Source organism: Haemorhous mexicanus, chromosome 2, assembly GCF_027477595.1.
Source record: "Haemorhous mexicanus isolate bHaeMex1 chromosome 2, bHaeMex1.pri, whole genome shotgun sequence".
NCBI lineage: Eukaryota > Metazoa > Chordata > Aves > Passeriformes > Fringillidae > Haemorhous > Haemorhous mexicanus.
In genome coordinates this window covers 25602028-25613857 of record NC_082342.1, presented here as the reverse complement: position 1 = coordinate 25613857, position 11830 = coordinate 25602028, and the positions used below count along the sequence as shown (strand labels likewise).

The window sequence follows — 11830 nt, the reverse complement described above, 5'->3', positions numbered from 1 at the left end:
GGGGGTCCACACTTTTCTGTGCTGCTGGAGCCACCATGGGGAGAGTGGGCTCTCTAATCTCCTCTGCCAAGGATGAAGAGGCAGCAAGCTCACCCAAAGCCCTGTTCCAGTGAAGCTGGGCTGCAGAAGCCAGTGGAGAATGTTTGTGTGCCCTACAAGTGCTTGTGCCTCCTGCTACTTCCCCATGGGTATTCACCAAGAGCAGTGGGACAGCTGGATTGGAGAGTTTTGGGGAGCTCTGAAGCCTCTGGTGGCCCTAGACCATCTCCATGGCCACACTCACCGTTGCAGCCAGTATTACCTGGCTCCATCACACAGGTGCCTTGTGCTGTGTTAGTACACACATGTATGCACACAGAATCACATCTGGGCAAGGTTAGAATGGGGCACAGTGGATCATCTGGTCCAACTTTCCTGTTCAAGCATAGTTGTCCCAAGAGCACATGGCATAGGATTGTGCCTAGACAGGTCTAGAATATCTTCAGTGAGGGAGACTCCAAAACCTCTCTAGGCAACCAGTGCACAGTCACTTGCACAGGAAATAAGTTCTTCCTCACTTCTAAGTGGGACTTCTGTGCATCAGTTTTTGCTCATTGTGGAATCTCTTGTGCTGGTTTGATACATTTTTTAATGCTGTCCAAAGACAGTCTTTTTTAAATGTCAAAGTGCAATGGCGTAGTAAGCTTGAAAAAAGTCATGTAGAAAAGTATCAGTAGAACTGGTTGAAAAAAAAAAAGAAAAAAAAAAGAAAAAAAAGTATTCCAGCACTGACGGGTGGGTGCTTGTCTTGCTTTTCTGCGTCATCAAAAGGGCAGTCACCCTCTGTCACCCACCGAACTCCCTGAGGACTTCCCCTGGCACAGGAGCAAGACACATAGGCCAGCTCCTGCTGTTGGAACACTGGAGTGAACTGAGGCAGCAGCCACAGGAAACTGATGTCCACAGCATTAAAAACTGCACAGAGCAATCAAAATATAGCACAGTTCACTTCAGGGCAGTCACCCTCTGTGCTCAAGGGCATTGCCAGGAAAGTGGAGGAACTAGGGAGGCACAAGCACAGCATTTAATTTTTGTTCACCCTTTACACTGACACTATATCCGATGTCTTGCTTCAGATGTGTGTGCGGGAAAAACCCTTTCCCAAATCTTATAAGTGTTACTTTTAATAGTTTTTGGGGGTCTAGGAAGTCTAGCACTTAAGCTCTACGGCTGCCTGGCACTTCGAGCCGGGGCAAATTACTTTACCTTATCCGTGTGAAGTACTTTTCCCCTGCCTTTTAACCGAGTTCCCGGGAAGTGCGCGGACCGCCCCGGGGCGGACGGGGAGGAGGCGTGGCGGGCTGAGTCGGTGTGGCGGGAGGGCGGGACGGGCAGGCACGGGGTTGGGGCCGTGCTCATGCCCATGGCGGAGGAGGCTCGGGCCGCAGTGGCTAATGGGGGTCCCGCTCCGGCGGCGGCGGGCGGTGAGTGCGGAGCCAGGAAGAGGACAAATGCGCTGGCCCCCGGCGGGTGGAGGACCCTGTTCCAGCTCTTTGTTCGCTGCGGAGGGAGCGTGGGGGCAAAATGGCGAAACCCCCTTTCCCCACTGTATTTACAACTCGGCTCCAATCACTTCGTGGGTGTGCGGGAAGCCTGACCGCGCTGCCCGCGGCCGGGATAGGATGGAATGCTGTCCCCGCTCCGGGCAGCCCTCTGCCCGAGGTCACTTCCCCCCGCAGGGTGCGGCAGGGCAGTGAGGGGACGGGGGGCGCTAGATGCTCCGGGCATCGCTGTCGCAGGGTGCGGCCGCGGGGGAAGCCGCCTTTCCAAAACCCGCTCCGATCAAAAAGTGTTGGAAAGGCACACAGAGGTGGTTCAGGCATGCTGAGAGAGAAAGAAACTCGAGGGGAAGTGATTTTGCACACGTCCTCAGTCAGAGGCTAAGGAAGAACTAAGTTATGTTTTTTCAAAGCATGGCCCAGTAATGTCTTTAATTATGTTCACAGGAAAGTACAGATAAAAATGGGAAAAAGGCGTCTTTTCAGACTGACAGTGCTGCCTAATGCCACAACAGCCACGCAGATGGAAGCATTTCTGTGAGTACTGTCTGGGACCCATTTCTGCCACAGTTGCAGAATTAGCTAAGATAACTTTTCTGAGTTCCTTCCCAAAAATGCTAAAATCAACTTTCCATTCATTGATGGACTCTTTTACTTTTTTTTTGTCTGCATATTTGCATTTGTTTGTTTGTTCATTATGCTGTCCCACAGATGGGTGAAGGACTGAATGAAGTAAGTAGTGGTTGCCGTGTGAAGGCAGCAGGGAAAAGAGGAATTGCTAAGTAATTGGAAGAAATAACAAGCTTTCACAAAATGAGGCTGCAAATCAATGGATGGACGCCAGCACTGGGATGTCAAGGATTAAAGGTTCTCAAGCATTTCTGTAGTGTGGACCGCATCTTAATGCAAGGAGGAGTCTTTCAAACCTCGTGTACAGAAAGCCAGTTCCTCCAGTCCTTTGGTGTTGGCAGTAAAATACAATCAGCAGCGTAGCTAAGGTGATTATGAATGTGCGGAAATGATGTTAGGAGAGTACATGCAGTGGTGGTCCCTGAGTCTTTGAATGTTACTTAGCAACTGTTAAGGAAGAGTCAGCAGGATGTAAGACTGATCTCTGGGGCCGTTCCGGTCCAATCCAGCTAGCTCTGGACTCTGGCGCCTCGCAGTCTTACAAGGACAAAAGTAAAAGACTATAGGCCCTCAATCACGATCCATCATCCCACTTTATTGTGGAACCACTCCAGGGAAGTCCAAGGGAGGCAAAGAGAGGCCAGAGGTTTCCTCCTGGGAGATTTTAAGCCCAGGGGAAGGGGGGTGGAGGAGTGGGGCTACAGCCAGTGGGATACAGGTGAGGAGAGGGGTGAGGGGAGGGGTAGACCAGGGAGAAACCACCACCACTGGGTCTTAGGGGAGAGGGGAAGACCATGAGGATACAAACATATTATTCAGTATGTGTGTAAATACCCAGTACAAAACAATGACTAAATAAACTATTTAGTGCAATACAACAGCAGGGTATGACTAGCCAGGCATCCCATAGATCACCAGCAAATGTTGTATAGGCAGAATAATAGGTAACTATCAGTGTAGGCAGAATTTTTTTTTTAAAGTGACTTTCTTTAAAGTAAGATAAGCAAAGATATTTGATATTTGTCTTGTTTCTTGAAGAAACAAGTGACAATCTTGTTTCTTCACAGCCTAGATGTAGGGGCTGGTAAGCAGGACTTAGAAACAAGTAAGATCTGTAGAAAATTTTAAAGTAAAATGTGCCTATTTTCTTTCTTATTCCCCCACCCTTTACCTTTTCTTGTCTTCCCTGTTCTAGGCTTGGTGTTATCCTCTTTGGTGTGCGCACAGGCAATTTACTTCCCCTTCACTTGCCCATCAAAAATATGCAGTTTCCTGCATACTACAGGTAAATTTTAACAAAGGCAAAAGGGCCTCCAGTGTTTGGAAAGAGTTTGAAGAACTATTACCTGAATGTTTCTGAGCGTTGTTTTGCTTCTAGCTGCTCAGCATGTCTTGGCTGCTTCAGATCTGCACACTCTGAACATGAGCAGCAATTCCTCCCTCAGCAATGGGAAGGGCCTGAGGAACCTGACCACAGAGGAAGATGGGGCAGTCAGAGTCACTGAGTCCATTGCTATAATTGTCATTGCCATATTCATCTGTTTGGGCAACCTGGTGATTGTTGTCACTCTGTATCGCAAGTCGTACCTTCTCACCTTGAGCAACAAGTTTGTGTTCAGCCTGACCCTCTCCAACTTTCTACTCTCCGTGCTGGTGCTGCCTTTTGTTGTGACCAGCTCCATCAGGCGAGAATGGATCTTTGGGGTTGTTTGGTGCAATTTCTCAGCCCTGCTCTACATGCTGATCAGCTCAGCCAGCATGCTCACTCTGGGACTCATAGCTATAGACCGGTAAGCTGCTTTTTAGTAATGAATTGTAACAAATTGTCTGCTCCTCTCATAGAATAACCACTGCTTGTTCACAGAGTTGAGGAGCACTGCAGAGGGTTACACGGTGTACTGATGGAGTATCATTTTTACTTCAGCCTCTCATGAAATTTTGATGTGAAGCAAGAGGAAGTGATGTCATCAATAATGGAAAATGCAGACATTCAGCCAGAGTTTTTTAAAGCTCTTGATGGTATAATAACATACTATTTGATAAACAGGAAATAGTGACTTAAAATTCCAGATTATACCCTAAGCATACACTCACACATAAGAACATATTTAATGGTTTCATGTGTGCCTTCAGCCAAGTTTGACAGTCTTGACTGCAGTGATACCTACTTTTACATGTAACTGTTTCTAGAAAGAGGGCTTCTGAGCCTGTTTGAAAAAAAAAGAGCTAGATATGAGCATCATTAAAGCATGTTCTTTTCTTTATTATATGTCTTTTATGCTCCTGTGGACTAATTCTTTTCTTGCCCCACAGGTACTACGCTGTGCTGTACCCGATGGTTTATCCGATGAAGATAACGGGCAACAGAGCAGTGGTAGCTCTTGTGTATGTGTGGCTGCATTCCCTTATTGGCTGCCTCCCTCCCCTTTTTGGCTGGTCCTCCTTGGAGTTTGACCAATTCAAGTGGATGTGTGTGGCAGCCTGGCACAAGGAGGCTGCCTACACGGCCTTTTGGCAGATCTGGTGCGCACTGCTGCCCTTCGTGGTCATGATGATCTGCTATGGAGTTATATTCCGTGTGGCAAGGATTAAGGCCCGCAAAATTCACTGTGGGAGTGTTGTCATTGTGGAGGAGGACTCTCAGAGGAATGGGAGGAAGAACTCCAGCACCTCCACATCCTCCTCTGGCAGCCGAAGGAATGCTTTCCAAGGGGTTGTTTACTCAGCCAACCAGTGCAAAGCTTTCATAACCATCTTGGTTGTCATTGGGGCTTTTGTCATTACGTGGGGACCTTACATGGTAGTAATAACATCAGAGGCACTTTGGGGTAAAAACAGTATCTCCCCTGCTTTGGAGACATTGGCTACATGGCTGTCCTTTTCCAGTGCCATTTGCCATCCACTAATTTATGGGCTGTGGAACAAAACAGTGCGCAAGGAGCTCCTGGGAATGTGCTTTGGGGATCGGTATTACCGCAAGTCCTTTGTTCAGCGGCATAGGACATCGAGGCTCTTTAGCATTTCCAACAGGATCACAGGTAAGATGTGGCTGCAAAAGAAACTTTCTTAATATCACCAAGAGCAAGGCTTCCTGTCTGCCTGTGTTTGGCATGTTTCAGGGCTCTGTAAAGAGAGTTGGATGGTTTTGGAATTTTTAACAGTCTTTTATCAGTCAGGTTACATTTGAAAGGAGAATTTTTCTTTTATAGTTAACATCATTCTCCTACTATAGTAAAACTTTCTCAGGCAGAGAAAACATAGTGATGAGATTAATAAAAATAATTTATTTTCTTCTTTCTCAAGCATTTCTTTTTGTATGCCTTCCATTTTGTGTTGCCCAAATTTGAGCTCTACCAACAGTACTTTTTACTGTATTTTTTCTTTGATTTATGGCCTTATGCTACAACTCTTTAAAATCCACTAAGGTTCCACTGGCATAACTTTCTGCAAGTTCAACTTTTAGGCTTCATGGTTGGGAAGAAAAGATCATAAACTAAGTAAAACTGTGTAAAACCATAGAACTATTTGGTGTGTTCCCAAGTTGCAGACTGAGACCTCCAGTTGCTCAGTTTGGTAGCTTGGTTGTTTTTTTTTTTTTTTTTTTTAAGTAGCAATGCAGTGACATTCAGATTTTTACTAATTTCCCTGATCATTTTCAGAAGCTTCCAAAAGTAGAACATCTTCAAGGGATATTTCATGCAAAGACGGGAACTGAAATTATTTAATAGAGAAGGATGATCTAAAATGCAGAAGGAAGATAAGAGTAGCAAGGCGCCCGTTGTCTTTTCTGCCACCTGGGAACACTGGGAGAAACTGTCATGCAAATTAAAGAGTTATGGAGCTGTAGCCACATAACCTCCAGGAGCTTTGGCAAGTCTGTATCCAGGAAATGCTATGGATTAATACATTGGAAACTGAGGTGGGGAGGGAAAAGACATGAAATTTCTTTCTTTTTCCAAGCGATAAACTTGAAGCTGTCAGCTTCTTATCAGATGTCTTAGATGGAGGCTGATAGGGAGGAGAAAAAGACTCCCAACAAACTCACAACAGAATCTCAAGGTGGGATCCAAAGCAGCACTTTTGTAAAAATCCCACAATCTCCTCCCTTTTTGTTTTGGAGATTTGAAAGAAGTAGGGCATTTCTGTGCCCCAACCTTGCTCCTGAACTTCTTCACACACTAATGGCCTGTCACAGCTGCTGGTGGCTACCAGGTTATTCTCTGTCTAGAAGATGCCTGGCCTATTTCCCCCTCCATGTGAGAGCATATGTGCTCAGCCTGTCAGGCTGATAAAAAACACACAGTTGCAGCAAGAGTGAGAGGGAGATGGTGTAGAGAGAAAGGAGACTTGCCTTTCCGAACCTGAAAGCTGCTGACTGGATTTCTAAGATGGGAAGTCCAGAAGCTGTGCTGTCTGCTTCACCAAGGTAAGTTTTCTATGCAGGATAATAAATAAGGCAGTAGAGTGAGTATTACTAGAAGAGGTTTTTACCTTTGCAAACTCCTTAACCATTCCCTGTGTAACAAAAACAAAACTTTATTGCAGATTTGGGACTGTCTCCTCACCTTACTGCCGTCATGGCTGGTGGGAGGCCACTGGGAAACAGCAGCAGCACAGAAGACACAGGTTTCAGCTGCTCACAGGATTCAGGTAACTGCAAGTTTCTTGATCCCTACTCGAGCAGAAGTTTGCAATTGGTGGCAGTCTTGTAGACAGTCAATATTTACAGCCACAGATGTCTCCTGGTGGACAAATGACAGGAAGCATCTGTTCTAGCTGTTCCAACAAAAATGCTGCAATTGCTTTTTTCCTCCCTTGTCCTCAATAGATTTACTTGCAAAATGCTTATGGAATGGTGACACTCCCTTGGTAATGTGTCCTGGGAACAAGACTCCCTGCTTTTGTGCCCTTCTCCTTCAGTTTCTGTTGTTCTTTGGGGACTTTCTCTATATCCACAAGGAACAGAGCAACAAAGTGCTGTGAACAATGTGCTTCTCTGTTTCCTATTTTGTAAGAGACCTTGTCTTGTTCATCCTGTGTCACAGTGAGGGAGGCTCGGGACCCTCAATATGAGAGTTCAGAAAGCTTCGTTTATTGATTGGAGCATCAGACATTGATGCACAACAAGTAATAAGCTCATGCATATTCGGTAAGCTAAGCAATCTATTAGTTATACTATAGGTATCAGTTCCCCCCCTTACTTCTTCATTCCTTTCGACTTACATCTCCTTTTTCTCACGTCTCTCTCTCAGCTACATCATCTTGTTATCAAACTACAGCTATGCTCAAGGCCACAGCGTTTTTGCGGGTGCAGGGACTCAGATTAGCTTAGTCTGGTACTTTTCCAATTCTCAGCTATCCAGAGCATGGCTACATGGCCTTTGTCATGTAATTAGCCCTCTACAATCCTGCAGTGTAAACATAAACACTTAGGATGGTTTCAGCTTATGATTTCCTTACTACTTAAGATCTCTCGATTGAAGATAGCTTGGAAAAGGGAAAAAAAGAGTTCTGATGGTAATTTTCTATCCAGATCTCTTGCTAGATTTTTCTGGCAGTTAACTCAGCTACCAGTCCTTAATTGCAGTAGTTATTTTAGAGAGTATTTCTGCTCTAGAGAAACCAGAGGGTGATCTTTTAAGGGTTGCTTGGTGTAAGGAGTTTGTTTCCTACTTTTGTACAGGAAGTCTGTGGAGCTGGGATTTATTTTTGGTAATTGTTTTGTGCTGGTAGTTTTCTGTCTGTTGTGGATTTTCTGCAGTTGTATGTGATAAAGGAGAGCAGCCTCCTGGTAGACCTGCCTCAGTTAAGAGGATGTGGTGTTACCATCTTGTGACAGCAGTAAACAAATGAGCAAAAGTAAAGTGATACCAAAATGCTGTTAGAAGTGCTGCTGCTGGTTAAGGAGGGAGCACAGTTCATAGCCTGGGAATAGATACACAGTGATCTACTGTGAAATAATGTTTCACTATGTATGCTTTTACTGTGAGTTACTAAAGAGCAGAAGGAAGCCTTAGTCCCTCTTGCGTGTTGCTTGCTGCACGTAGTACATGATCCTGGGGCCTGCAATGCCCAGTCTCTAATGAGAATATTTCCCAATCCTTTCAATGAAAACTGACCTCATTCTTTTCCTGTGCAGTGTTTAATGTGAACTGAAATTTACTCACAAAAGCTGGGTTTAGACATCTTTTGAAGGAACTGCTGAAAACAGGCTGAGAACGTTTTGTCACCATACTGTATCTCAATGTTACTGTTTTACTTGTGGGTTCTTGCTCTTTTCAGGAACAGATACAATGCTTCTTGAAGATTATAGCTCAGATGGCCCTCATGCCGCACACTGCATCTGTCCCCCTCGAAGGAGGAGTTCAGTGACATTTGAAGATGAAGTGGAACAAATTAAAAGTGAGTGTAGGGGTAAGTATGAAAATGCTCAGAGTCAACTATACTGAATGCTCAGGAAACCTCATAGGAGCTTGAGAACTGTCTTGAAAAGTGTGTGCCTTGACATGATCATTCATGCAGGTACAACAGAAAACAAAATCAAGCCTTTTTTCCAGATCTCAAGTAGCAGCAGGCAAGGACAAGAGTTAGAAGTTGGGATTCTGTATACATATAAAAATTAAATTGCACAGCAGTATCCTCTCTGCAATTCCACTCATCTTAGTGGCTGTTACAAATTTTGCCTGTTTTGTGTTTCTTGGGAAATATATTTTCCTGCCCTCATATTTTGGTTGCATTATCCCTATGTTTCTCATTTGCTGTCTCTTCTCAACTTTCTCACTTACAGACTTGAAATTCTTCCATTTACAGACTTCAATGATCTGCATATAATTTTATTCTGTTTAATTTACTTTTTCTTACTTAAATTCTACTTTGTTTTACTGGGTGTGTTCTTCAGCAGGTATGGGTAAAAACGGATGAACTACATGCAATTTTTTTCAGTCAGCTTGTTGATTCTGGGCTAGCAGAACATTGCAGTGATCATCTGTAAAATGTTGGAACAATAATTTATGCTGATAGTTACAATAATTTCAATAGAAGACTTGATAATAACAACGGAATTTTCTAAACAATATGTGATTGTGAACAGGATGAAAATGAGCAGAATGCCTTTAAGAATCAAATAATAATAAAACCTGAAATAATGAGAAAACTCTTTCTATGGAATTTTTAAACATCTTGGCAAAATTCCCTTTTGCCCTCTTCCCAGCATGAGATTAATATTTCCTTGTACAAACACATTAGCATACATTTCCCACTATCTTTCTGAGTGATTACATCGGAGCAGACATAAAATTTCTTGTGAGAGTGAAGGAGGAAAGTCTCTGTGCACAATTCCCCACAGGTTTAGCAATTCTCCCTGGTGAGTCTCAGGCTTTTCAGCATCCCTGAGGCTTTAAATTATTTCAGCAGCCTCACTGAAGAGCCTGCTTCTACATACATTTAGGATGAACTCTTGTATTGGTCAACATGTTGGTGGGTAGAGAGGTGTACAGATGCTACAAAAATAGCTGCAGTGACACAGATTATCCCAGGTTTGAAGCTCTGAAAGCTTTGTGTTCATAGAATGGTGTTATGGAAGCTTATTGTTGGTAAATGTATAGTTATTTTCCAGAGGGCATGATCATGCCTTTACAACAGGATCTATATTAGTTTTCAAGCATTTGCACAGCCATGCTTACCAACTGTTACCTATTTTTTTTTTTTTCAGAGGCTGCAAAGAATTCTGTTCTTCATGTAAAAGCTGAAGTCCATAAATCTCTGGACAGTTATGCAGCCAGTCTGGCCCGAGCAATAGAAGCTGATGTGAAACTCAGCCTGTTTGGGGAAGATGCTTTACCAGGAGCCCTGTTCGCCTCGTGGACTCTGGCAGGAAGCAGTGGGAACACCCGGCGTGGTGCCAGGCCCCATGGCAGCCAAAGACTGAAGTTGCAGAGCATTGATGAAGGGAACATTTGACACGAGCGCTGGAGTGGGAAAATAGAATGAAACCACTAAGCAGGGCCTACTGCAGCCTGTAGTGTTTCACCAGAACCAGGACACCTTGTTGGGATGTTTCCAGTGTTTTTTCACATGGAAACGGCTGGGTTCTGGTACTTGCATTAGCATTTTATAGCACTGTTTGTTTACTGGTTGGGGTGCTACTGAATCTTCTGCACATCATTATCACACAGCACATAGGAAAGCAGGGCTTGGTTTCATTGACCATATCATTAGTCAGTTGAATCTTGGGTCCATTGGCCAAAGCTGATACAGGAACAAAACAGAAGTAAATGGACTTAAGGACCAAGGGTTTGCATTTGTTTACTCTGTGTCTGCGTCTACCTTTCCCCAGAAGTGCTTTGTATGAGGTTTTGCTGCAAATTGTTTGGAAATCATGATCGGGATGTCTCCATCTGGGTAAAAATTTGGTGTACACTCATTGAGTTTTGTCTTTGTATGACTTACTCAGAGGCACAGAAGTGAAGTGTTGTGAGGCAGCCTCGGTCCGGTACTGTATTTAGACATCCTATTTGTCTTTGTTTTTGACTCAGAGATGTATTTCAGCACAAGCTTATATCCATCTCTGGACAAAGCAACTTGACTTTTTGAACTAGCCTGAATCCCATTGCATTCTTATGTAAAATATAACTGCATGCTTAAAATTCAGTACATGGTTTGCTGGTTTAAGAACAGGCTGTTAGAGCAAGAACGCTTAATCTCCAGAAAGATGGCTCTTAGCATAATGCAGGAATAAATAAATTAATAATAGGGAGGTTCTAACTCCTGAAATTTGTACTTCTAATGTGTTAGAGAGATTGCACCTGTGGGCACTCATTAGGAAAAAAAGAATCAAAAATCCCAATGTTTGCCGGGAAACGCTCTGCAGCAAGGTCATTATTGCTGTCCTTACCGTTACCATTCTAATCACAGTCCCTTGTAGTATTCAACACTCCTTAAGCTGTGCGCTTGCCTGGAAGTTTTTTTTTTGTGCATCCCTTTTATTCCATACTCCTGCTTGAAATAAGTTGAGCAGAGCCGTTGCTGAATGTCAGAATGGCACACACGAGTATGAATGCAGTGTGGAGGAGTAAGTGCTGGCCCAAAACACTGTGTTTAGGAGAAAAAAATCCAAGGCATGCGTGGAAGCACAAAATAGATAGTATTGTGTAAAAAGCACATTTTTCACACAGGTACTGAGACAAATGCAGCCTTCAAGCAGGTCAGGGGCTTGCAAGAGTTTACACCATGGCTGAATTCGGCTGCCTGTGTTAATGTCACTAATCTGTTATTTAGTGTAAATGTTGTTCGTATTTTTGTACACACATTATAACCCTTCCATAACTCTGTTATTACCAGACTCGTTCTCTCAGTTGAGTTGTCATTAACAAAAGCAGAAATTGAGAAATGCACACGTTTTGTAAAACTGTATTTCCCATCTTAAATACAGAAGAGAAAAAAACCCAATTTATTTCCAGTTCCTGATGGTCTGTGGTCTTTGTACTATTATTTAAACTTACATTCATCTTTAAGTATTTTACTTTTAAACGTGTGTCCAGCTGGCAGGATAATCCTGTCAGGCGCGGCACCTGGAGCCGTTTCCAGGACAGGGGAGTGGCCCGGATGGAGCACGGCTCCCTCCGCACCGGGCAGGCTTTGGGAGCGCGGCTGCGGCGGGTGTG

General features: G+C 44.0%; 1 protein-coding gene across 4 annotated transcripts; it reads left to right on the top strand.

The window, feature by feature from the left end:
• Positions 1 to 1329: 1329 nt before the first annotated feature.
• Positions 1330 to 11625, top strand: GPR161 (G protein-coupled receptor 161). 4 transcript variants are annotated; one of them, XM_059837947.1, is made up of 9 exons: positions 1330 to 1463; positions 1986 to 2075; positions 2250 to 2536; positions 3364 to 3453; positions 3547 to 3958; positions 4482 to 5206; positions 6714 to 6818; positions 8451 to 8582; positions 9880 to 11625. In XM_059837947.1, the coding sequence occupies exons 5-9, from the start codon at positions 3591 to 3593 to the stop codon at positions 10125 to 10127; spliced, it is 1578 nt and encodes a 525-aa protein (XP_059693930.1). In that variant the 5' UTR covers positions 1330 to 1463; positions 1986 to 2075; positions 2250 to 2536; positions 3364 to 3453; positions 3547 to 3590; the 3' UTR covers positions 10128 to 11625. The 4 variants fall into 4 exon arrangements, with proteins under 4 accessions (XP_059693930.1, XP_059693931.1, XP_059693929.1 ...); XM_059837948.1 differs by having other exon boundaries at positions 3364 to 3958; positions 4482 to 4553; positions 5055 to 5206; XM_059837946.1 differs by having other exon boundaries at positions 3364 to 3958; positions 8451 to 8570.
• The last annotated feature ends 205 nt before the right edge of the window (positions 11626 to 11830 follow it).